The sequence below is a fragment of the Leptopilina boulardi genome, unplaced genomic scaffold (genome assembly GCF_019393585.1).
Source record: "Leptopilina boulardi isolate dan_hultmark-lab unplaced genomic scaffold, ZJU_Lbou_2.1 LbouV2_325, whole genome shotgun sequence".
NCBI classification, from domain to species: Eukaryota; Metazoa; Arthropoda; class Insecta; order Hymenoptera; family Figitidae; genus Leptopilina; species Leptopilina boulardi.
In genome coordinates, this window is record NW_026137891.1 from 5,574,105 (window position 1) to 5,601,191 (window position 27,087).

Here is a 27,087-nt window from a genome sequence, read left to right on the forward strand (position 1 = left end):
AAATTGACAAAATATTTGTTTATGTAGCTTTTAAATTAAATATTACAAAAAAAAAGAACAGTAATATATAAACATGAAAATTGTGAGCATTAAATAATATACGATACGAGTCACGAAAGTTGAAATTCCAGTTGTATTTTCTCTCTCTTTTCTCCCTCCATTCTTTGTATATATTTAAACTTAAAAATTATTTATTTTTGAGCTTTCACTTTCTTAACAAAGTAGCTTTTTAACAATAATTTCCACTCAAGACTTTGAGAAATGATTACTGAATGTATAGAAAATAATTTTAATAATAAAATCGATGCGGGTGGATAAAGAGAAAGTTTGAAATCTGCAGATCGTTTAAATTCAAAGATGTTTCTTAGCATATAAGACGGAAGTGTTGGAATGCTGTGAAATTCATGTTTTTCAAAAATATAGTCAAATAATCTAGGGATTTGAATTGTAAAAAATTAGTTTATCAATTCTGTATGTAATTAATCAATATTTTTTCAGGAAAAACCAACTTGGAAAAAATCAGTTGATTTGAAATTTTTATCAAAGTTTTGAAAAAAATTTCTTTTTCAAAGAAAAGAAAATTTGAGAAAATCCACAATAAAAATGTTTTTTTTTCCTGTTTTGTAAAATGAAGAACAATTTTCCCAATGGATGCTCAACACCTTGATATATTAAAGTGTGGTAACAAATAAGAGAATATAATATGCTTTTGCGTATATAACTCTCGAGCGTATATATATATGTGGGTATATAAGCCACACCTAGATCCACGTCAAGATCACTCGAGATTTCTGAGCGGATCGGAGGGCACTGGCTGAGGCTTTAAAAAGGCTGTTATTAAGCATCGTTAAGTGGTTCGTTATGACAAATCAAGATTTTTCTCAGCCCACACAGTTCGAAACAAAGGGCACTCGAAACTTATTATATATAACATCCTGCCCAGGAAACATCTTCTTCATCATCATCATCATCATCATCTTCTTCTTCTTCTTCTCTATGCTAACAAATTTACCGCCAGATGTTAAACAACCTTCACATGTCACCTGAAATCCCACTTTGAAATTTATTACCTTTTAATAACAGTCGCTAACATCTCTTCATTCATATATATGATCTTTCTCGCATGCAATTTCTGTTATTTAGCAATTTTTTTTCCTGCAATTTCAATTTAATGTGAATAAAATTCTAATACTAAATTCTAACATTCTTGAAGCGACTTTATTGTCATGACATGAACTATAAAATGAACGATTTAAGACGAATTCCTATCACCTAATAAATACCTCAAGTTCTTTTTTCATTCTCTTTCTCTTGACGAGGAGTTATAAAATCTCACACGTCCCACAATTTCTCACAAAATTCCTCATAATAAACATGTTCCCATAGAAAACACGCTCTTTCTTTGATGCTCTCCTCATTCATGAATCAGCAGTCCTTTTATATTTATATATACCATTAAATTGTGTGTATCGTGTTTATGAATCATTTTTGAAATTGGATGGCACCTGCCCAACTCTCTCGTTTATATGAGGAAAAGCAAACCGCATGACAATTGGCTAATAGGGTTTTGGATCTGATGAAAGCAGAGGCGGCGCGCGGTATTCTTCTTAAAGCACGTTCTCCTCTTTCTCTCTCTCATCGTTCGAAAAAGGAGACGTGGAAATTGTTTCATAATGAGGGTGATGTTAGAACAACGCGGCCGTGTATATAGTTGAAAGAGAGAGAGAGAGAGAAAGAGAGTGTAGTCTTTGTTTTAGAATCCCCCTTGGGGTCCTGAGAGTGAGTGTTTTACCACACAGGTAGAGAATGCGGTTCGCGGTGGTTCCCCCATGCTCCCATGGTTCCCTCTAACGCGTTCGTACTTGTCTCCACACGCACAGGCCACTTGCAAGGGAGAGAAAACTATACACGGTGATCCCTCTTCTTCATTATCAAAATCTTCTTCTTCTTTTGAAAAAAATCAATATTTTTATCCGCTATACCAAATAAATTATTTTTTGGAAAAACAAAATTTACAAAAATTGTTCTTATGATACCAATAATTGAAAGAATCATGTAGGTTTCAAAATTTACATTAGAATTTTCTTTACTTGATATAAAAAAACAATTTCGAAAAGTTGAAATAATTTTGAAATTAAAAGAGCAAATTCCCAGGATGGCCACTATTTTTATACTTCTTGTCCCGGTTTTCTCCCGGTAAAAATGAGCGATTTCTCCCAGTTTTTAGTTACAATTTAACTGTGAGCAAAACATTACTTTTATGTAATATGCATAGTTGTAAATTAAATAAATTGGTCCAAAACACTGAAAATTAATATATTTTAATTTTAAAGGACCGTTTCAATAAATTACCGTTTTGTACAATGAAAAAAAATTTATTTAATTCAAATACTTGATTACTTGACTATTATCAAATAAATATTTATACTTGAACCAAATAAATTGTATTTGAACAAATAATTTTGAAACAAATATCATTTAATTGACTCCAATAATAATTATTTGGTACATATAAATATTAATTTGATAATAAGTAACCGATTAGTTCAATGAAATAAATTTTCTTTCAGTATATCCTTCAAAATTTTTTCATGGAGACATATTTACGAAATAAGAATTTTTCAAAATTGGAGAATTTAAATGATTTTTTATTTTTGAATTCTCATAACTTCCTTAAAAATGCATCCAACTTTAAAACTTTTTTTCAAAATGTGTGTTTTTAACTGAACTTTTCAAAAATGTCATCAAAAATTAAAATTACTATATTTTTCGTAATTTAAGAGTTAAAATCTTGTTTTTAAAACTGTTTGTATCCTTCGACTTTTTTTTAATTTTCAAAAAAACTACTTCCTTTTACAAAACTTTTAAGCTTTTATGTATTTTGATGCGTTGATTATGAAAATGAAGTGACAATACCCAAAAATTTGATTTTTATAGTGAAAACCATAAAAAAAAGTCCTGAAATATTTCAATTCAAAATTTTGAAAATATTGAAAAAATCGTTTTCCCACAACCAGACCATGGTGTCGATTATGTATAATTTGATTTGACTTTTTTTTCAAAATCAAATTTATTTTTACTAATTAATTTTTTTTTATTGAAATTTAACGTTAAATTCAAATTTATTTTTTCATTTCAATTTAAAGATTAATTTTTTTTTTGATTGAAATTTGAATCTGATTTTAAATTACAAAAAAATAAATTAATATTTGATTTTTAAATTGCAATCAAAAAATAAATTTGAATTTGACGTCAAATTGCAATAAAAAAATGAATTCGTAAAAATAAATCTGATTTTGAAAATTAAAAACAAATCAAAGAATACAAACACTTTTAAGAACATGATTTTAAAGTTTAAATCACAAAAAAAATATTAAATTTTAATTGTATAAATTTTTGCATGAAATTTTTGAAAAGTTCAGTTAAAAACACACATTTTGAAAAAAGAACTTAAAATTGATGCATTTATAAGAAGGTTACGAGCATTCAAAAATAAAAAATCATTAAAATTCTTAAATTTTGAAAAATTCATATCTCATAAACGACTTGATGAAAAAATTTAAAAAATTCTCCCAGTGTAAAATTTTAGTTCCTTGTTTTTTCCCGATTCTCTCGGTTGGGTGGCCACCCTGATTCCAAAGAGGGATGTAATAATATTTAATAATGAATTCTTTTACGAGGATGAGACACCCAGTATAGGAGTAGAAATTCTCACAAAGCACACATATGGGTCCGCTCGTGTCCCATGACATCCACTACTGTTCATTCTCTCTGATTGTGGACCCCCCTTGCTTCAGTCAACCCGCCCACCATTCTTCTTCTTCTTCTTCTCCTCTGTGTGTGGATTCAAAGATGACCATGTACTATCCAGGTAATGGCTTTATTTTCAACAGATAAACTCGCTCCCTCTAAATCTCTCTCTCGTCGAGTGTATCATCCTCAAAGCAATATACTACTCACTTGTCGACCTTTTCTACTTTTTTTTTACATCATCTTCTTCTTGTTCTTCTTCTTCTTTCCCGGCAACACGATTTTAGAGTTCTCCACTCATTCACTCGTCCATTATGGTCCCGCTGTCTTAATGACAAAATTTCAGGTAGGAAGAATGTTGAAAACGAAAAATCTCTCTTAACGCCCGACATTACCGCTTTTAACCCCCGGGTGTTCCTTTTGGTTGCACACCCGGCGATCTCTCATCGGCTCTCTTTGTAATATATGTTATATATGTCGCAACAGAATTTCCATCTAAAAAAAAGGATATATGAAGAAGAAGAAGAAGAAGAGGAAAACTTTTAACCACCTGAAGAAGAATTTTTGCCTTCTCTCTCTCTCACTCTCTCGGGCTGAATAATCTTGCATAAACGAAACCTCCATCCGGTTTCGAGGAGGAGACCCCCCTGGAAGAATTGGATCCTGGATTTTTTGATCGGCTTCTTTCATGTCCTTTTGAACAGACAAAAATTGGCGATGTATAGATCGTCCTCATCTTTGGTATAATAAGAAAAAGAAGAAGAAGAAGAAGAAGCATACGCTTTTGCCATCTCTTCAACACATGGAATTTCATCTCTTATCCGTTAATGTTGTCCTTCCTGGAAAACTGAAGATGTAAGCTTGTTAAATGTCCGCAGAGAGGGAGAAATTTAAGATGGGATTCTTGAGTATAGTGCGCGCGGGAACTATTCATATTTTGTCGGCTGTTTTTAGTCTTCACGTGAAAAAACAGTCATTAATAGATATAGAAACCAATAGAACTGTCAATGGACCACCTTTTAAGATATAATATTAATTGTTTTTCTTCTCTTTTTAAAAAAAATGCTTCTTTCATTATTATTATCATCATCTTTATAAAAAAATATTATAATGTACATAAAAGTCGTTTGTTTGAAACAAATTCGGTTAAATGAAAATTAACAAAAGCAAAAAATGATTAATATACCCTGGCGCATTTTTCCAAAAAATTCCAAACGATTCGTAACTTTCAAAAAATGTAAAGAATGCATGAATTTAGTTTTCAGAACAATGCCATTGGTTTTAAAAGTTCTAATGGAGATTTTTATAGGATATCCAGGAAATGTTTTTAATTTTTATCATTTTGAGTAAAAAAACTAAAAATACTTTTATTAAAAACTAAAAAAAATTAAAAATTACTTTTATTAAAATTTGTTCGATTTAATTTTATTTTTCAAATAAAATTATATTTCTGATTAGAATTTTACAGCCAATGTTATAAAAAATTATATCACCAAGAATTATATATATACCAAATAATTCAATTACTTCAGTCTAAATAAATTTAAGTTCAACAAAGTTTGGTAGTAAAAATATTTTTCTATGTATTAAAACAAAATATCAAAAATGCTCGTTGCTAACTTGTTTTCATTTAATTCAATATACAAAATTAAATGAAAACATTTCAACGAAATTTTTTTTTCAAATTTTGATTTGTTGCTTTATGAATAAAATTAAGTAACTCTCAAATAATTCGTTATCCCTTATTGACTTACATTTTCAATTTTTTTAAATAATTGAAATTATTAATTTTCAAAAGAAAAATGAATATCGAATAACTTACGATTTTTTTTCTTCTTATACAACGCACCATATTCTAAAAATATATATGAATATATTATATAAAGTCAAAAAAACAGTGTTCTCCATCATTCCATTTCTTTTTTGGTATACAAAAAATGCTTATTATTTCTCCTCAAAGATTGTTGTCAAAATATAAGGCTTATTAACTTTTCCCATATTGTTCTTGGGAATTTTTTCAACTACTTTTAAAACAGTGGGCACTGCATAGTGAGGCAATGATTCTTTACCAAATATTCTCAATTGGGATAAAATCACTTCTGTATTTTCTCTCAATACAACAACAGCTGCGACCTATAATCAAAAATCAAATTCTTTTTTAAAGGCAAAATATAGTTTTTTCAATGATAACAATTTTATATAATTAAATGGAAACTGAGAGCCCTTGTTATTTTGTTCCCATATGGAAATTAATAACAAGAAAATTATTAATAACAATTGTTAAATTTAATATAATTCACTTATCATTTCGAAACTAGTGTTAGATAAATAATAAATTAATTTCAAGGTTAAAATACAAAATGGAAACAATTAAAATTCAAGAAATTTTAAATTATAATCCGTAATTGAAAGGCATTTTTTTTTCTTTTTCTGTAAAACACAGGGTCACGAGCTTGCCTTCATTTCTTGAGACTTAAATTTCGTGTTTGCGTCATCGGGTAGTCATCTTACTCTTCTCCTCTATAAATCGTGATAAAATGATAAAAAAAAAATTACTAAATTAAAAATTTTATACCACATTTATACTTTTTAAAGGGTCTCATATATATTGGTCGTAAAATTGTAGAGGCCTAAAGTGAATACTTTAGAAGATTATTATACCTTTTGGCCCCATGTTGAATCGGAAATTCCAACAACTGCACAATCGATAATATCAGGATGACCCAAAATTACTGTTTCTACTTCTAAAGCACTGACTTTGTAACCTCCAGATTTTATAATGTCAATTGAAGTGCGACCAAGAATTTTATATATTCCATTTTCATACTGAACAGTATCGCCTAAAAGAAGGAAAATTTTCTTTAGATTATCTGCTTTCTTTGATTTTAATTTAATTTTAAAAAAATTACCTGTTTTAAACCATCCATCAGATGTGAATGACTTTGCAGTCACGTCTGGTCTTTTCCAATATTCTTTAAAAACAGTTGGACCTTTAATTTGAAGATCTCCTGATACAGGATCAGAAGATTTCAAAACAACATTACTCTTTTCTGATGTTCCATGAACAAGAACTGCCGTATCGGAACCACTTTGCGCTTCTGATTTTGTTATTCGAACTTCTACACCTGGCAGAGGTGTTCCAACCGTTCCTGAAAAATAAAAATTCAAAATTTATTACAAATTACGTCAAAAAATTGATTTTTGAAATATTTACCTGGAATGCGTTCGCCATCCAAAGGATTAGACAAAGTCATTCCAGTTTCTGACATTCCATATCTTTCCAATAAACGATGTCCAGTTATTTTTTCCCATCTATCAAAAATAGGTTTAGGTAAAGGAGCTGATCCGCTAACCATTAATCTGCAAAAAAAAAAATGTATCAATTAAATTAATAAAATAATTGCAAATTTTAAAAAATTAAAACTTACCTAATTTTTGTACTGCATACATTATAAATGTACTCCCTAATTTTTGATTGTTTACTAAAAAGTTGTTCATAATCTTGTATTAATTTCATATAAATAGTTGGCACTGCCATAAAAACGTTTGTTCGTTCAGAACTTTGTAAATTAATAGCAATTAATTGACTCCAAACTGATGATGATTCAAATCTTGGTAACATAATACAACGTGCACCAACATATAATGGACACAAGAGTAAATTTACAATTCCATGCATATGATTTAGAGGCAATGTATGTAGAATAATATCCTTATTGTTGTAATTCCAAGCAGTCACCAATGAATTAACTTGGGCCTGTAGATTCTTATGGCTTAGAACCACACCTTAATTAATTTTTTTTAGTATTACTTTAATTTGAAACCAACTTTATTTCTACCTACAAATATGATGTTTTAACTAAACATTTTTGCTCAACTAAAAGGCAAAAGACAAAACAAAACAAAAATACATAACAAAAAAAGCAATCTAAAAAATTCTTAAAAATAGAATTATTTAAAATTTTTTTAAAATTATTAAAATAATTACCTTTTGGTTTACTCGTTGTTCCCGATGTATAAATAAACATAGCATTACTATTATTATAGAAATTCCCCTTAACACCTGCATCGAGAGAATTTTCAAATTCATGCTCAGCTTTATTTTCTATTTTTCCATCAACTTTCATTGCTGATACTCGAAGTACATCATCGAAAACTATTAAACGTCTTTTACTTCTTTCTGCAACTGATTCAAGTAAAGGTAAATATTCCATAGTTGTAATAATCACTTTTGCATCAGCGTCACTAATATAATAATCAAGAACAGATGGTGGATGTTGATCGCTCAAAGGTACAGCTGAAAATATTTTATCAAGTTAACGTAGCTGAAGTACGCAACGTTTATGATAAACGATTTTTAAAGAAATAATTTTTTAAAATAAAAAATTCTATTATTTTTTGCCTAAAAAATATTTCTTTAAAAACCGTTTATCATAAACGTTGCGTACTTCAGCTTCGATCAAGTTAATCCTTAAAAAAAAAATTTTTTTAATTTTGTAAAAATCATACCTATTTGACCACTAATCCAACAGGCCCATTGAACAATAACATAAGAAGCATCGTTTGGCATTAAAAATGCAACTCGTTCTTGTTGCCCTTCACCAAAAAGTTTATTTAATTCATTAGCAAATTGTTTTGCACTCAAGAAAATACCACGATATGTATAATCGCCATGCATATCACGTAGTGCAGTTTTATCACCAAATTGAGTTGCATGTTTAAAAACGGGAACAACATCATTTGAAAACTAAAAAAAATAATTAATATTAGAAAATTCGGTTTTTTCCATTAAATCGATAAAAATAGAACTAATTAACATTCTTGATAAGACTTTTACCTGATTTATATCAGTTGTGGAATTAATTGCAGCTCTGCTGTATTGTGTTCTTCGCGAAACAACGGGTTTATGAGTTCGAATTGTTGAATTAAAAAATAAAAACAACTTTCTTCTAAATATAGAACTCATTATCTATTCCAATTATTTCTATTTTTTATGGAGAAGAAATAATTTTAATCATTTTTATTGAAAACAACAAACATTAAAAGCTATTTAGAAATATAACCTTAAAACATGCCGGCAAGAACGATAACAATAGAAATATTACAAAAGAATGAGATGCAAATATTTAAAAATAAATAAGCAATTTGATAATAAATGTGATATAAATAAGGCGCCTTTATGTCTCCAAATTACGTCACAAAAAATTTTTAAAATCGCATGAAATTACGCCCACCTGTGTCGATCAACAAATAATTGCAATTCAAAGCTTTTTGATCTTAGAAAATTATATTTTTTTAATAATTCCAAAGAAACAAAACTTCACTTCTATCACTTTTTTATTCCTTTAAATGCAATTTAAGATTAACTTAAAATGGGAATGAGTAAATTTACAGACAAGGTGAAACATATGATACAATCTGTCATCTCTGTCATACTACTGGCCTGTGTGTTCTATTTTTATAGAAAGCTTAAAATTTCAAAACAAATCAAAATAAATCTGAGTTTATATAAATACAAACTGTAAATAGTAAACTGGTTACAGTTTTATTTTTTTTGTTTAATAATTATATAATTTTATGTAAAATTAAATTTTTTAAATAATGATGCTCTATTTATTAATAATTTTGATTGGCTATTCAAAAGTTTTATTTTTTATAACCGCCAATCAAGTTTGACTTCAAAAGAAAAACAAGATGGCGCTGAGTGTAAACAGTTAAAACACGTGCACCTGTGTATTTTGTATTGTTATTTAATTTAATTAAAAAGCTCATATAAGTATTCAAGTGAAATATTTTAATTTTTTAAATAAAAAATGCCAGTAGATCAGAGAAGAATTAATGGTCCCGAAGTATCAATTCCTTACAGTGTTTATATTGACAAAAGTGCAAAAGGCATATCTCAAGAAAATACTTTAAAAAAAAGGGAAGATGGAAGAAAATTTGATGAACTTAGAAAAATGTGTAAGATTTTTATAGATTTTGTTTGAAATAATTTACAATGACAATGTAAATGTCACTTTTTTTTGAGGTTATGTATACAAAAAAAACCTAACCTATATTTTTCAAAAATTTTAATAATTTTTAGTTGTCAAAGTTGGAATTGTGAGTCAAGCAAAGGGTTCTGCTTATATTGAAATGGGTCGAACTAAAGTAATATGTTCAGTATTTGATCCACGGGAAATTCCAAATAAAAGCAACTATTCACATCAAGGTGAATTATTTTGTGAATTTAAATTTGCTACTTTTTCCACGTCTAAAAGAAAAATTCATCAACAAGATTCTGAAGAAAAGGAATATAGCTGTGTTATGCAAAGAGCATTGGAACCAGCAGTGTGTCGTGTAAGTTTATAACAATTTTAATTCTACGTTTCTTAACTATAAATTAATATTACATTTTTCTGACAGAGTGAATTTCCGAATTTTCAAGTGGATATTTATGCACTAGTTCTCGAAAATGGTGGATCAGCGTTAGCTGCTGCAATTATGGCTGCAAGTTTAGCTTTGTCTAATGCCAATGTTCCAATGTTTGGTCTCGTAACAGCAGTAACAATGGTATAAATTTTAATAATACACATTTTAACATAGATTATAAAATTCATTATTACTTTTTTTTTCACAGGGAATTCGTGACGAAGTTATTTTTCTCGATCCAACATCAGAAGAAGAATCACTGTGTTTTTCGTTATCAAAAAATGAGATTAAAAAACAAAATAATCACGGTCTCATTGTACAAGCATCGATGACACAACATTCACAAATTTCTGAATTCTTTTTTACTGGGAGTTTAGATGTGGAATCAATAAAATCACAAACAGAAAAACTTAATAAAGCTGAGGAGAAAATATTTCCAATAATGCAACAATCATTAATTAAATCTGTATCAAAATCATTAAAAATTACGAACCAAGAGTCAAGTCAAAATGAAATGGAAACTTAAAATTAGTATAAAATTATTTTTAATTATATATATTTTTTAAATAATAAATTTACATTGACGTAAAAATGTATATTATTGAAATAATACCTAAATGAGTCATATTAAATAAGGTCCTTAATAGAAAGTAGGATTGTTTTTCCTTAGTCTTCAGGCTTTTCTGGAGGTGGTCCACATGGTTGAAGCATCTTCTCCATGAGATTGAATCTTACGCGTGCTTTAGCTTCGTTTTCAGCAATGGCAAAGAAATTAAGAAGATCATAATGACCCATATATGAACTGCAAGAATCTCGATGTTGATTTACAAGCCAATCATATTTTGTTGTATCAGCGTGTCCAGTGCCAATATATTTTGACATAAGATGCTCCAGTTGACTGTGAATATTATATCGTTCACCCATTCTGCAATCGCAAGAGAATATTTATAAAAAAAGTTTTCAGTAAAATAAGTTTACTGATTCATAATTTAAATTTAGAAATGTAAATTTAACAATCTTGTAATGAAATACATATTTTATTATCTTACTTGAAATCCTCTTTAGTGAATAACAAATTATTTTTTATAATTCTCTAAAATTCCTAAACACAACACAAAGATAACCTCAACTTACATGAACTGTCACGAACGATCTGAATGTAGCAATATGGCTACTTCGATACTATCGATAATTTGAACAGCCAATCAGAAAAATTGGACACTTTTTGCACTTGTGTATTTCACTTAAGATAATTGATGTCATGTTTAGAAGGTTATGTTTTAGTGATGACAAGAAACGTTTTCAGCGACGTGAAGTTGGCACCGCAAACTCATTAAATCATTATTAAACTATATCAAATCGTTTGGTAATCGTATGGTAGTGTATGGTAATCAGTTTTAATTGTTTGGTAGTAAATATTAAAAAAGTTATTTAAATTTTAAGTTCAAAGTGCTAACTTCACGGTAGCACTACACTATACAATTTTTTAAGATAATTCAAAGTGGTAACGTTTGGTAGTTGTTTGGTAGTGATTGGTATCTACTTTCTGATGTTTGGTAGTAAAAAAAAACTAAAATATAACATAAAAATAAATGTACAATGATGAACAGGACTGTCATGCTATTCAACATTACGCATGCGCATGACGGTCAGCCATTATGAATTGCCGGCAAAATTTAAATGCAGAACAATTTGTTTAACACCACTTTGGTTAAATCAAATACATGTATAAAGATAAAAATTAAATAAATTCAATTCTCTTAATAAAAAAAAAATATTTTGTATAATTCGTCACATTAAGTTCTTAAAAAAATAAAAATATTTTCTTTAAGTGCTGCAAGAGAAATTATCGTTTTTCAAAATTTCTTTTTTCCCTACAATCCCTGACTGACACAGACGTTTGGTATTGCTTTTTCATCGTTTGGTATTAAAAAATTAAATTGTTAATTAACTAAAAATGAGAAAAATTTTTTTTTCTTTGAGTGCTGCAAGAGAAATTATCGGTTTTCAAAATTTCTTTTTTCCCTACAATCCCTGACTGACACAGACGTTTGGTATTGCATTTTCATCGTTTGGTATTAAAAAATTAAATTGTTAATTAACTAAAAATGAGAAAAATTTTTTTTTCTTTGAGTGCTGCAAGAGAAATTATCGGTTTTCAAAATTTCTTTTTTCCCTACAATCCCTGACTGACACAGACGTTTGGTATTGCAATTTCATCGTTTGATATTAAAAAATTAAATTGTTAATTAATTAACTATTAAAAAAAATTTTTTTTCTTTGAGTGCTGCAAGAGAAATTATCGTTTTTCAAAATTTCTTTTTTCCCTACAATCCTTGACTGACACAGACGTTTGGTATTGCATTTTCATCGTTTGGTATTAAAAAATTAAATTGTTAATTAACTAAAAATGAGAAAAATTTTTTTTTCTTTGAGTGCTGCAAGAGAAATTATCGTTTTTCAAAATTTCTTTTTTCCCTACAATCCCTGACTGACACAGACGTTTGGTATTGCTTTTTCATCGTTTGGTATTAAAAAATGAAATTGTTAATTAATTAACTATTAAAAAAATTTTTTTTTTCTTTGAGTTCTGCAAGAGAAATTATCGTTTTTCAAAATTTCTTTTTTCCCTACAATCCCTGACTGACACAGACGTTTGGTATTGCTTTTTCATCGTTTGGTATTAAAAAATTAAATTGTTAATTAACTAAAAATGAGAAAAATTTTTTTTTCTTTGAGTGCTGCAAGAGAAATTATCGGTTTTCAAAATTTCTTTTTTCCCTACAATCCCTGACTGACACAGACGTTTGGTATTGCTTTTTCATCGTTTGGTATTAAAAAATTAAATTGTTAATTAATTAACTATTAAAAAAATTTTTTTTTTCTTTGAGTGCTGCAAGAGAAATTATCGTTTTTCAAAATTTCTTTTTTCCCTACAATCCCTGACTGACACAGACGTTTGGTATTGCATTTTCATCGTTTGGTATTAAAAAATTAAATTGTTAATTAACTAAAAATGAGAAAAATTTTTTTTTCTTTGAGTGCTGCAAGAGAAATTATCGGTTTTCAAAATTTCTTTTTTCCCTACAATCCCTGACTGACACAGACGTTTGGTATTGCAATTTCATCGTTTGATATTAAAAAATTAAATTGTTAATTAATTAACTATTAAAAAAAATTTTTTTTCTTTGAGTGCTGCAAGAGAAATTATCGGTTTTCAAAATTTCTTTTTTCCCTACAATCCCTGACTGACACAGACGTTTGGTATTGCAATTTCATCGTTTGGTATTAAAAAATTAAATTGTTAATTAATTAACTATTAAAAAAAATTTTTTTTCTTTGAGTGCTGCAAGAGAAATTATCGTTTTTCAAAATTTCTTTTTTCCCTACAATCCCTGACTGACACAGACGTTTGGTATTGCATTTTCATCGTTTGGTATTAAATAATGAAATTGTTAATTAATTAAGTATTAAAAAAAATTATTTTTTCTTTGAGTGCTGCAAGAGAAATTATCGTTTTTCAAAATTTCTTTTTTCTCTACAATCCCTGACTGACACAGACGTTTGGTATTGCATTTTATTCATTGTTTGGTATTAAAAAATGAAATTGTTAATTAACTAAAAATGAAAAATAATATATTTATGATGTTAAAATTAACACATTAACACTTCGAATAAATTTTTTAATTTAAATATTTGAAACGCATAGTTACGTGTTGGCAATGATATTCAACTATCATTAACTTCTTTAATAATTTAACTATCAGTAACTTTGGAACAATAATACTGTATAAAAATACTTTTGTCAATTTAAACCTAAATTATCAATTAATAATTTGGAAATTATTAGTCGCACTTAACGTAAATTGCTGCTGCTGGTGTTATTATTTCTTTTTTGTTACATACTGTAACTTTTTGACTGCAGTCATTATACAGTTCCCATTGACCGTTTAATCTTCTGCACCTCGCCATATAATGGTTACCGTGGAAAGTGATTACGCCAGCCAATCTAAAATGGAATATAATTATTGATTTAAATATTATAATTTTTTTTATTTGAGTCTCAGTATATTTTAATTTTGGTGTAATTATTAATTTTATTTAAATAAGGTGAATACAAACCTTAATTTTTCGCCATGTAAGTTTATGTGCAAAGGCAAATCTTCCACTTTGCATGTTAATGATTTTTTTATATTTTTTGTTTCTCTGATATCTAGTTCAATAAAAAGATGACGATTAACAATAATTTTCGTCGAAATGCTGAATCCGCACTTATCTCTATTGCACAGAACAAGATTTGATTCTAACTGTGTAATTATAGCATTTTGTAGATTTTGAAATCCTTCAGTTTCAATAATTTTGTGATTAACAAAAATAGAAGGGATTTCGCCTTCTACCTTGCAGTTACCACATGGATATACTAATGTTATATAAAGACTCGGTTCTGATATCATAAGAAATTCCCACATTTCTGTGACGTTACAATAAGTGTCAACAGTTTGAAGCATGTATGGAGAATCTTTTAACTTTAGAAGTGATTTATTTTCACATCTTGAATTTTTGTTAAAGTCTTTTAATAATAAACATCGTAATCCATAAACATGGTTTACTGCTCCATGCTCCAAAAAAACTAAAATAAACCCTAAAGTCTCATTAGTCGACTCTTCAACGTGAAGTAGATATTTGGGACTATCGATTGTAAGAGTCAGTAAAATTTGGGCAATTGAATCAAATGGACATGAATTTGTTAACATGAACATTTGCCCATTGATCTTGATGGGTTGAGAAAATTTATTACCATTAAGTAATAATGGGTCTTTTATATTAACTTTTGCAGCAGCTATAGCTGCATCTTGTGTCGTCAAAATGTTGGGACATTTTTTGAAAAATTTTGAGGGTTTTCGTTCTGTAAATTGCAGTTTCCTTTTTTTACATATTTTTTGTTCTATTATTTTCGATATTTTTAAATTCTTATCTATTACACAACTTTTTTTTGGTAATTCAGATTGTATTTTTTCTGTAGTTTTTAACATCGGTTTTTCAGACTGCTTTTGTTGCAGAATATTTATTGCTTTTGTGTCAGTAATAACTAGTTGGGAGTTTGATGTTGGAATTTCTTCTACAGTTTTTAACATCGAATTTTCAGACTGCTTTTGTTGAAGAATGTTTTTTGTTTTTGTGTCAGCAACAACTATTTGTGAGTTTAATATTGGAATTTCTTCTGTTGCTTTATTTTTCCAATTTTCAAAGGCAAATAAGTCAATGTTAATTATCTCAGAAAAATTTGGAAGATCTGTCTGAATCTCTGCTTCCAAATCAAGTCGCGTACTTTCGTGTTTTGGAATCATGCAATTCTCATCAAAACTTAGTAAGTCATCCATTAGTGTAGTTTTAGTATCTTTTTTCAGATTTGTGATTTGTTCCGTTGTTTCTCGTTGTTTATTGTCAAGGACAACGTCGACTAGTGAGTTTTGCATTTGAATTTTTGCAATTTCTGCCGCAGCAATTAAGCATTGAGCTTTCGAAGCTTCAAAATCGATTTTAAAAAATTTGTCACTTCGAATAGCTCCATGAACATTATTTAAAATGTTATTCTTTAACTCTCCAAAAGCACCTTCAACACAAGAACTTGAAGGTCGAACGTAAGGTGAATTAAAATGCTTTCTATTCACGGCTGTCCACAGTGGAAATTCTTTGGCCAAATTAAAAATATGCTTAAAAAATTGTGGCATGTAATAAGCATTAGCCTCTTCGTATTTTTCGTGAATGCCAATCTCAGCTTTTTTTTTTAAATCTTCCAACCATTTTAAAATGTTCACATCTGCGTCCACCTCTTGATTAATAAAACAGTGAGGATCATTCGGATCAAATCCAGAAGCAAGAAGTTTCTTGAAGCTCTTTTGAAAATCCTCGCTGTCTTCTTGCGGAATCAATTTGAACGCTCGATGCTCTTCTATTGACATACATTTTAATAGTTTTAATCTTGCACTTTTTGCTGGAGATTCCTTAATATTATTTACCAAGTTGCCGTCATAATGATGTAGTGTTAAAATGATTGTGCAAAGCAGAATATCCTGAAATTGATTGAAGTCTTCGCATGACACCATCAATGCGACACATCTTATGTAGAAATCTTTAACGGCTTTATTGCATTTGGCGAAGCATTTTAATCTGCAACATATTTGGATGAGATGTGCTACGTCGACTCGGATGTATGTTTTTATAACACGCTTTCTGTTCATTTCATTATTAGTTAATAATTCAAAACATATTTGAATGTACTCTTTCAACGTCATGGTATTAAAAGACAACATCATGGCTCCCAATAGTGCTTTAGAATAGTCTGAAACAGCTTCTTTAGGAACAGTTTTAATTAATTTTACCCAGTTAAGTAACCAATAAGAAATACTTATTGTATCCTGTGCTGCTGACAGCATCTGACCTACACTCAGGGTGATGTTACTAAAATTTATCACAATTTCATATAAAAATATTGTAGGTGATTTAATTCCGTCAGGTAAGTCGATCTTTTTTACGAGACTGCCAGTACTGTCAATTGATATTGTAGCTCTATCTGCATATAAACGGCTGTACTCTTTATAAACAAATATTTGCTGCTGTAGTAAATATTGAACTTGAAATTTACTTGCAGAAATATGTCGGATAGAACCACAATAGGGTGTTCTATTTTGGAGCATTAAAAAGATGGTTAGAGGATCAGTACCTTCTTTTGGATCAACATTTAATTCCTTGTCTTTTAACTCCTGTAGAACTTTTCTTAAAACTTCGTTTTTATAAAGAATAGGAGCAGGAATGTCACCTATATTCTGCATTTCTGCAGCAATTTTTCGACGGGTGTTTGCAGCACCATCCTTTAAAACCATTTTTCCTATTTCTTCACGTTTTCGAAATCGCAATTGACGTTTCACTTCATCATGATCTTTTAACCTAGTGTCGACACATTTAACTTGTAGCCACAAATCTGATTCTCCAATCGGCCTTTCTTTTGCCACAGCAACGAATCTATTACTGCATTTCTTACTTTTGCATTTTCCAATTATAGTAAGATATGCATTATTACCATCTTCAGATTTAGAAATGAAATGTTTTTTAAACGAAAATGCGCACGGCATCCTGTATTGCTTCCAGAATTCGTCAGCAATTATATCGGTCCACACTCCGGGTGCTAAAACTAAATCTTCCCTACCATTGTAATTTTTTAAAACGGGTTGCATTTCTTTCCACAATTTTTGATGAATAATTAAATCAAAAATTTCTTCGCCATCTAATAATGGAGCAGAAAACTGCGACGAATAATTTGAATGTCCACTTTTATCTGTTTTTTCATTATCACCTGAAAAGCTGTTTGCATCTGAAGAATTAGAAATGGTAGGTGATTCTTTTTTCAATATGTTTTCAATGCCCAATATTTCGAAAACTTTAGTCTGCAGTTCTCTTCTATTTTCTTTTAAATTAATATAAACATTATGTCTATTCCATTTGTTTTCTAAAGCTTGTGCAACTTTAGTGTAAAAGTCATCAGTATATGCTGGTAGTTTACCATCTTTTAATTCATTTCCGAAAATACAAATGGCATCAATTGCAGCAGATACTTCTACTTTGGATTTTCGCGGCATCTAAATAAACAAAAACAATTATAAATTTCATTTTTACATTATTATATAAAACTATTTTACAATTTATATCTACACTCTAAATTTTAAGCTTATAGATGTATTTTTTTAAATAAATATTAAGTATATTTTACAAATGTTCTTATTTTACAAAATTCAAATTTTGTTTGTAAATATAATTATAAAAACTAAAATTTCATAATAAATATGTAAAAAATTCACTTATTACATATAGGTGATTCTCAGCGTGGCGCATAATTTAATGTCCCTCGTATTATTTAAGAAATTAGTTGCACATAATTTTATGAACTCAACGTAAGAAACTAATTTCTATGTTTAGAAACAAAAGCCAATTATCGTTTTCATTAAAAATTTTATAATTTATTTTTAAAAGCGGGTTTAAGGTACAAAACGTCATGGTACAGCCTTCAATATATTTCGCAAAAAAAGATAATAATTGAACCTCCCAATTCTATAACTCGTTTAGCGCTCGGCCGGACGCTCTATTGGTAGTCAGGTAGCTGCAAGGGAGCCATTGACGCTCCCTGCTACCCGACTACTAATAGAGCGTCCGGCCGAGCGCTAAACGAGTTATAGAATTGGGAGGTTCAATTATTAATATTTTACGTCAACTAAAGTGTAGTAGTATTAGTTTAGTAAAAATAAAGGACCTGAATATGAAACAGAATGAAAATCGCTAATTGTTTGAAAAATCAGTTTTTCTTCTGCGTTATGAATATTTTGTCAGGTTTACCACGGATATTTTATTCTTGACCACAAACCTTGCAGATTATAATTTAATTTTTGTTTAAAACAAAAATTTTTAATATTAGCAATAACTAAATTGTGCGTTTCGCGAAGAATCACCTATGTACACTTTTAATCAGAACACCTTGCAATTTTAATAAAAGGAAAATTGTATGTGTATCTTATTTATTTTAAAACTTTTTGAAATAGGACATTAATATTTTCGAACATATGTATATATATATAAAAATGGTTAAAAAAATCCAGCATTATTCAAAAGTTAAAAAAAATTAATTTTTGTCTTTTGGCTTACTTTTTACAAAAGAAAATATATTATTTAAATACTCTGATTAAAGATACAGAAGCAACATAAGCATCAATGATTTGTATCGAAAGTTAACCATCTTTCTTATTTTTACTCTAAATCTTTGTTCTATGTATTTTTACATCGATATGACATAAACACAAAAAGTTTTATTACTAATTATAACATTATTTTTGTAAACATTACCTTTAAAATTTTGAGCAGCTTCAGAACTAATAAGGTAGATAAGAGTTGCACGTGTCGTAGAATTTGTCAAATACAACTTTTTAAAGTCTATAAATTACAAAAACAATAAATTGAAATTTGAAAAAACAATATATAAAACGAAACCAACAGTTTTTGTTATTAATTAAATATATTATACTTACCATAAAAACTATCAAATTCTATAAACTTCATTACTATAGCATAATGTACAAGGCCATTTTTTGACCATCAGCAAAGACACCGAAATTAATCACATATTGAATAAATAATTGATTATTATAAAAAAGTAATAATATAAATAAGAAATGCACTTGATAAATAATATTAAACCATTAATTGATAGAATAAACTTTAACGTCAAAATTGTTTAAACGTATCTAAAACACATCAGATAAAGGGAAACCCAAAAGAGATGAAATATTAAAGGCTGATTCATAGACACACTTTTCTTACAGCAGCATTTACATGAAAAGCATAAAGGCGATTAGCAGGGTTGCTCAATTACGCGTAACTCAGAATAAGGCCTGAGCAGAATATAAACGTAACCGTAATCGCAAACGGAAGAATGCGTTAGAGAAGGATAGTAGGAGAAGGATAGATATTGTTGTTCTTCTCTTACTAATTCTTCCGTTTGCGATTACGATATCGGTACGTTTCTCTTGTGCTATAGGCCTTAACACTGGCGCGCGCGGACATAAAATCTTTGACATTTAATATCTCGAAAATAAAAAAAATTGGCATTCTGAAAATTTATATACAGATCTATGTTATTTACCTGAGGTATATTACATTCGCAACCCTGGCTTGCAATGTTAAGTTGTGTGTGCGCACTATGGGTGTTTTCGGTAGTTGCTGTGAGTATACTGTCAGTATATTGTGATTGGCTGATCCATTAGCATGCTTATTCTGATTGGGTAATTTTTTACTGTCAGTATACTGTCAGCAACTCCCGAAAACACCCTATATGTTCTTTCCATTTCTATTACAATAACTATGGCCATTTAGTTTAAGGCCAACGCACAATAGTTCGCAAATGAGATGCATGAGATAGAAAAGGATACGAATATATCTATGCCCCTTTCTAACTCATGTTTCACGTCCCCGAATATATTTTGCGAAAAAATTCTTCTTATGCCTTTCGAAAACAAGTAATTTAAAAAAACTTCGTAATTTCTCATAACTTCTAAGAGAAGAACGTGCCAGTAATCCATCTGCAATTTACCGCAATCCTCTTTCTCTTCTTGACGTAAGTTAAGAAGCTCTCACACCTTTTTAGCTGCATGCAGGCAGCCATTATCGTTTATATAAAGGCCTAAGCAGAATAGCTTCGCGAAAGACGTTCGCGAACGTGACACATGAGTTAAAACAGGACAGAGATATATTCGTATCCTTTTCTATCTCATGCATCTCGTTTGCAAACAACTTTCGCGAACCTATTGTGCGTTGGCCTTAACACTAGACTGAGCCTTTAGTTTAGACGTGAATAATGTACCTCTTGTAGAACAACCAAATAATGCGAAAAAATTAAAATCATATTTTAAAATATATTTTATAAGTGCAAAGGTGTAAGGAATAAATTATCAGTAAAATATAATTAAATCGTATATTAATGCTTTAATCTTCATTTCTGCCCTCCACAACTGCATTCATAACAAACAATTTTACAATTATGATTTTAAACGTCTGTGTCAGTCAGGGATTGTAGGGAAAAAAGAAATTTTGAAAAACGATAATTTCTCTTGCAGAACTCAAAGAAAAAAAAAATTTTTTTAATAGTTAATTAATTAACAATTTCATTTTTTAATACCAAACGATGAAAAAGCAATACCAAACGTCTGTGTCAGTCAGGGATTGTAGGGAAAAAAGAAATTTTGAAAAACGATAATTTCTCTTGCAGCACTCAAAGAAAAAAAAATTTTTCTCATTTTTAGTTAATTAACAATTTAATTTTTTAATACCAAACGATGAAAATGCAATACCAAACGTCTGTGTCAGTCAAGGATTGTAGGGAAAAAAGAAATTCTGAAAAACGATAATTTCTCTTGCAGCACTCAAAGAAAAAAAATTTTTTTTAATAGTTAATTAATTAACAATTTAATTTTTTAATATCAAACGATGAAATTGCAATACCAAACGTCTGTGTCAGTCAGGGATTGTAGGGAAAAAAGAAATTTTGAAAACCGATAATTTCTCTTGCAGCACTCAAAGAAAAAAAAATTTTTCTCATTTTTAGTTAATTAACAATTTAATTTTTTAATACCAAACGATGAAAATGCAATACCAAACGTCTGTGTCAGTCAGGGATTGTAGGGAAAAAAGAAATTTTGAAAACCGATAATTTCTCTTGCAGCACTCAAAGAAAAAAAAATTTTTCTCATTTTTAGTTAATTAACAATTTAATTTTTTAATACCAAACGATGAAAATGCAATACCAAACGTCTGTGTCAGTCAGGGATTGTAGGGAAAAAAGAAATTTTGAAAACCGATAATTTCTCTTGCAGCACTCAAAGAAAAAAAAATTTTTCTCATTTTTAGTTAATTAACAATTTAATTTTTTAATACCAAACGATGAAAAAGCAATACCAAACGTCTGTGTCAGTCAGGGATTGTAGGGAAAAAAGAAATTTTGAAAAACGATAATTTCTCTTGCAGCACTCAAAGAAAAAAAAAATTTTTTTAATAGTTAATTAATTAACAATTTAATTTTTTAATACCAAACGATGAAAAAGCAATACCAAACGTCTGTGTCAGTCAGGGATTGTAGGGAAAAAAGAAATTTTGAAAAACGATAATTTCTCTTGCAGCACTCAAAGAAAAAAAAATTTTTTTTAATAGTTAATTAATTAACAATTTAATTTTTTAATATCAAACGATGAAATTGCAATACCAAACGTCTGTGTCAGTCAGGGATTGTAGGGAAAAAAGAAATTTTGAAAACCGATAATTTCTCTTGCAGCACTCAAAGAAAAAAAAATTTTTCTCATTTTTAGTTAATTAACAATTTAATTTTTTAATACCAAACGATGAAAAAGCAATACCAAACGTCTGTGTCAGTCAGGGATTGTAGGGAAAAAAGAAATTTTGAAAAACGATAATTTCTCTTGCAGCACTCAAAGAAAAAAAAATTTTTTTTAATAGTTAATTAATTAACAATTTAATTTTTTAATACCAAACGATGAAAATTCAATACCAAACGTCTGTGTCAGTCAGGGATTGTAGGGAAAAAAGAAATTTTGAAAAACGATAATTTCTCTTGCAGCACTCAAAGAAAAAAAATTTTTTCTCATTTTTAGTTAATTAACAATTTAATTTTTTAATACCAAACGATGAAAATTCAATACCAAACGTCTGTGTCAGTCAGGGATTGTAGGGAAAAAAGAAATTTTGAAAAACGATAATTTCTCTTGCAGCACTCAAAGAAAAAAAAAATTTTTTTACTAGTTAATTAATTAACAATTTCATTTTTTAATACCAAACGATGAAAAAGCAATACCAAACGTCTATGTCAGTCAGGGATTGTAGGGAAAAAAGAAATTTTGAAAAACGATAATTTCTCTTGCAGCACTCAAAGAAAAAAAATTTTTTTTTAATATTTAATTAATTGACAATTTCATTATTTAATACCAAACGATGAAAAAGCAATACCAAACGTCTGTGTCAGTCAGGGATTGTAGGGAAAAAAGAAATTTTGAAAACCGATAATTTCTCTTGCAGCACTCAAAGAAAAAAAATTTTTTCTCATTTTTAGTTAATTAACAATTTAATTTTTTAATACCAAACGATGAAAATGCAATACCAAACGTCTGTGTCAGTCAGGGATTGTAGGGAAAAAAGAAATTTTGAAAAACGATAATTTCTCTTGCAGCACTCAAAGAAAAAAAAAATTTTTTTAATAGTTAATTAATTAACAATTTAATTTTTTAATACCAAACGATGAAAAAGCAATACCAAACGTCTGTGTCAGTCAGGGATTGTAGGGAAAAAAGAAATTTTGAAAAACGATAATTTCTCTTGCAGCACTCAAAGAAAAAAAAATTTTTTTTAATAGTTAATTAATTAACAATTTAATTTTTTAATACCAAACGATGAAAAAGCAATACCAAACGTCTGTGTCAGTCAGGGATTGTAGGGAAAAAAGAAATTTTGAAAAACGATAATTTCTCTTGCAGCACTTAAAGAAAATATTTTTATTTTTTTAAGAACTTAATGTGACGAATTATACAAAATATTTTTTTTTTATTAAGAGAATTGAATTTATTTAATTTTTATCTTTATACATGTATTTGATTTAACCAAAGTGGTGTTAAACAAATTGTTCTGCATTTAAATTTTGCCGGCAATTCATAATGGCTGACCGTCATGCGCATGCGTAATGTTGAATAGCATGACAGTCCTGTTCATCATTGTACATTTATTTTTATGTTATATTTTAGTTTTTTTTTACTACCAAACATCAGAAAGTAGATACCAATCACTACCAAACAACTACCAAACGTTACCACTTTGAATTATCTTAAAAAATTGTATAGTGTAGTGCTACCGTGAAGTTAGCACTTTGAACTTAAAATTTAAATAACTTTTTTAATATTTACTACCAAACAATTAAAACTGATTACCATACACTACCATACGATTACCAAACGATTTGATATAGTTTAATAATGATTTAATGAGTTTGCGGTGCCAACTTCACGTCGCTGTTTTCAGTGTTGTTATTAAATTCTAAATAATTCTTAAATAATTTGGAAGCTATTAAAAAATGGGTTCAAATAAACGTCATAAATCTGATAAATGTCGTGAGCAAAAGAAAAAGAGACATAGAAGTCGTTCACGTTCAATTTCTGTTGAACGAATTGAACGCGTTGAACGTGATAAAGAAAGACACAGGCATCATAAAAAGCACAAGAAGAAAGAACGCAAAGATTATGACAGTGACAGTAAGTAATTAATTATTATTAATGATAAATTGTTTATTGTTTGTTTGTTTACCGAAGCAAATATACATACGTTGTAACATTATTTTCAATATTTTAGTTGAAATTGTCAGCGCGCCTCCACCTCCAAAAATATCAAAAGCTCATTTGCCAACACCTCCACCTCCAGATATATCAAGAGAAAAGAGTCCTTCTCCAAAAAGTGGTGGATCACAACTTTCTTTATCTGTTGAAGAAACAAATAAATTGAGAGCAAAACTTGGTTTAGCTCCTTTGGATGTTCATGACGCACCAAAATCCGATCTCAATGTATTCAAAGATGATTTGGGCGAATTTCATCATAAACCAGCACCAAATAAGAAAGATGAAGCGAGAGCTAAGAAAATTAAAGAGAAACTTAGTATTTGGCGTGAAAAAAGACAAATTGAAACTAAATTGGCAAAAGTTAAAAAACTTGGCGAAAGTGATTCGGAGGATGATGCTAGAACTTGGATTGAAAAAAATCGAAAAATGCAAGTGGAAAAGAAAAAAGCAGAAGAGAGGGTAAAAATTTTTGTTTTGTGCACCAAAAAGGAGAAAATTATTTCATTAAAATTAATGGAAACAATTATTGTTTTAGGCAAAGATGTTGGATCAATTAGATGAAGAATTTGGCATTGGGAATTTGGTAAAAGAGGAGGTACAAAGTGAAAGACATAAAGCTTACTCAACAAGGGACTTGAAAGGTTTGAGAGTCGAACATGATGTTGTAAGTACAAAAATTATACTTAGTATTAATTAGTTTTATATTTAAAGTTTCAGAAAATTATCCATTGAATTTTTATAGGAAAATTTTCAAGAGGGTAGAACAACAATTTTAACATTAAAAGATCAAGGTGTTCTTGATGAAGACGATGATGTTCTTGTAAATGTGAACATGTTGGATGATGAACGTTACAAACGAAGCGTTATTAACAAAAAGAAAAAGCCCGGTTATGATGCTTATGAAGAAGATAATCTCGATGAATTTGGAATGCCTATGAAAACAGTTTTAGAAAAGTATGACGAAGAGATTGATGGACAGAAAAAAGAAAGTTTTGCCTTAGGTGTTAACAATTTTAAAGAAATGAAAGAACGTCAAGTAGAAATAGTAAAACAGCGATTGGCAAACAAAAGATTAGAGTCATTAAAACTTGCCGAACCAAAACTTGCAAGTGAATATTATAATGAAGAGGAAATGGCCAAATTTAAAAAACCGAAAAAGAAGGTTTGATTTGCAACCGCAAAATATTCATTTTATAATACTGTAATAATTTTTGTAATTTGTTTTTTTGTTTTATTACAGATTCGTAAAATTAGATCGAAAAAGATGCTCAAAGCCACGGATCTTGTACCTGATTCGAATGATTATTTGAAAGATTTAGGAAGTCGTCGAAATCGTAAAATTGAAAGTAAACCTAAGGATGATATAATGGATGTTGACGATTATGAAGGTGAGTTTTTGAATTTTAAGTCATCAAGGGCTGTGACTACTTTTTTTTGTAATTTATAAAATACATGCCATTACTAGTCATGTAATTACTTTTTGGCAATTTAGTTACGTTTTCAATGAACAGCGCCACCAGAAAACATATCCGGAATAAAAATCGAAGAAGAAGACAAGGAATTTGATTTGAAACTTGCTAGAAAAAAAGCGAAACATTCAAAAACATTACAAGCAGCAAGCATTGAGGAAGTTGTTTCAAATATAAAACCAGATCCTGAAAAAGAAAGTAGTCAGATTGGTAACATTGTTTTAAATTCAACAGCTGAATTTTGTCGAACACTTGGCGATATTCCTACTTATGGTCTTTCTGGAAACAGAGAAGAAAACGTTCAAGATTTAATGGTATGTTAATATTTTAAATATTTGTAATTGTTTTTTATTTTTTAAATTTTTTCATTTTTAGGATTTTCAAAAAGAGGAGATCGAGGACGACAATATGGGCGAAAATGATGATAAATCAGGACGTGGAGCTTGGAATAGTGTCGAAACTGGTGAGAATTTTGTTTGTTTATTCTTTTTCTGTTAAGAAGAAGGAAAACTACAGAATATTTTTATTTTAGAAGAATCAGTTATTGAACCCGCTGCATTGGAAGCTCCAATTTTGGATGTAGAACCTTCTCTAGGTCAAGGCGTTGGAGGAGCATTGACTTTAGCAATTAGTAAAGGATATTTACAAAAGGAAGATTCAAATCGTCCATCAGCATCACGATTTGCACATTTGCAAGCGCAAAATTATTCCATTGAGGATAAAACTTATGGGTAATTAAAAAATTACAAAAGATATTATAGAGTTCCAAAAAACAAAATTAATATTTAATTTTGATTTCAGCGATGATGATAAATTTGGAAGAAGAGATCGATTCAATGGTCCGACGTCTGAATTCAAGGATAAGGATTGTTTTAAACCAAATGTGAAATTGGAATATATCGATGACGATGGACATGTTTTAAGTGCAAAGGAAGCTTTTAGATATCTTTCACATAAATTCCACGGAAAAGGTCCAGGAAAGAATAAGGTCTGTATTTGCAAAATTTTCGTAATAATTAGTAATGACAGTATTAATAATTTTTTGTTTTAATTCAGGTGGAAAAGAGAATGAAAAAATCTGAACAAGAAGTGCTTATGAAGCGAATGTCTTCAACTGATACGCCATTAGGAACTTTGAATTTACTTCAAGCTAAACAAAAGGAAACACAATCACCGTATATTCATCTAAGTGGCAGCAAACAGTCACAGACGTAAGTAGATCTTTAGATATTTTTGAAAATAATTTTATATTAATTTACCTTTTTTTACTTTCAGAGCCAGTATATCCAAGTCTAAACACTGATGTACATACTGTTACAAAAAAACTTATGTAACTTTTTTTCATTTGTAAACTTTTAGGTGTAAAAATAACATTGGAAATTAATGATTAATTTCACTAGGTTATCAATATTTCAATTATAATGTTGAAAATTTTGAATTTCTTTCAATTGTATCTATTCACCAATAAAGGTTTTGAAAAATAATATATATATATATTTTTTATATGAAAAAAAAACTTATAGTTA

General features: G+C 29.0%; 4 protein-coding genes across 7 annotated transcripts; 2 read left to right on the plus strand and 2 right to left on the minus strand.

The window, feature by feature from the left end:
- Positions 1-3,969: 3,969 nt before the first annotated feature.
- Positions 3,970-9,284, minus strand: LOC127284614 (malonate--CoA ligase ACSF3, mitochondrial). 2 transcript variants are annotated; one of them, XM_051310145.1, is made up of 9 exons: positions 8,985-9,284; positions 8,588-8,734; positions 8,260-8,497; positions 7,739-8,047; positions 7,179-7,536; positions 6,965-7,110; positions 6,660-6,899; positions 6,412-6,590; positions 3,970-5,883 (listed from the first exon to the last, which is right to left on the minus strand). In XM_051310145.1, exons 2-9 carry the CDS (start codon positions 8,714-8,716, stop codon positions 5,695-5,697), a joined length of 1,788 nt encoding a protein of 595 aa, XP_051166102.1. In that variant the 5' UTR covers positions 8,717-8,734; positions 8,985-9,284; the 3' UTR covers positions 3,970-5,694. The 2 variants fall into 2 exon arrangements, with proteins under 2 accessions (XP_051166102.1, XP_051166103.1); XM_051310146.1 differs by lacking the exon at positions 3,970-5,883 and adding an exon at positions 6,154-6,270.
- A 140-nt stretch (positions 9,285-9,424) lies between these two features.
- On the plus strand, positions 9,425-10,753 carry LOC127284616 (exosome complex component MTR3-like). The gene is made up of 4 exons (XM_051310152.1): positions 9,425-9,711; positions 9,836-10,089; positions 10,156-10,302; positions 10,370-10,753. The coding sequence occupies exons 1-4, from the start codon at positions 9,564-9,566 to the stop codon at positions 10,685-10,687; spliced, it is 867 nt and encodes a 288-aa protein (XP_051166109.1). The 5' UTR covers positions 9,425-9,563; the 3' UTR covers positions 10,688-10,753.
- On the minus strand, positions 10,690-11,443 carry LOC127284618 (splicing factor 3B subunit 5). Of its 2 annotated transcripts, none has more exons than XM_051310155.1 (2): positions 11,296-11,443; positions 10,690-11,086 (listed from the first exon to the last, which is right to left on the minus strand). In XM_051310155.1, the coding sequence occupies exon 2, from the start codon at positions 11,083-11,085 to the stop codon at positions 10,828-10,830; it is 258 nt and encodes an 85-aa protein (XP_051166112.1). In that variant the 5' UTR covers position 11,086; positions 11,296-11,443; the 3' UTR covers positions 10,690-10,827. The 2 variants fall into 2 exon arrangements, with proteins under 2 accessions (XP_051166112.1, XP_051166111.1); XM_051310154.1 differs by having other exon boundaries at positions 11,211-11,343.
- On the plus strand, positions 11,416-27,045 carry LOC127284611 (U4/U6.U5 tri-snRNP-associated protein 1). Of its 2 annotated transcripts, XM_051310142.1 has the most exons (12): positions 11,416-11,459; positions 23,774-24,011; positions 24,109-24,551; positions 24,628-24,756; positions 24,835-25,254; positions 25,333-25,480; positions 25,604-25,875; positions 25,937-26,024; positions 26,094-26,292; positions 26,363-26,549; positions 26,618-26,772; positions 26,837-27,045. In XM_051310142.1, exons 2-12 carry the CDS (start codon positions 23,834-23,836, stop codon positions 26,862-26,864), a joined length of 2,247 nt encoding a protein of 748 aa, XP_051166099.1. In that variant the 5' UTR covers positions 11,416-11,459; positions 23,774-23,833; the 3' UTR covers positions 26,865-27,045. The 2 variants fall into 2 exon arrangements, with proteins under 2 accessions (XP_051166099.1, XP_051166098.1); XM_051310141.1 differs by lacking the exon at positions 11,416-11,459 and having other exon boundaries at positions 23,332-24,011.
- Positions 27,046-27,087: the final 42 nt, after the last annotated feature.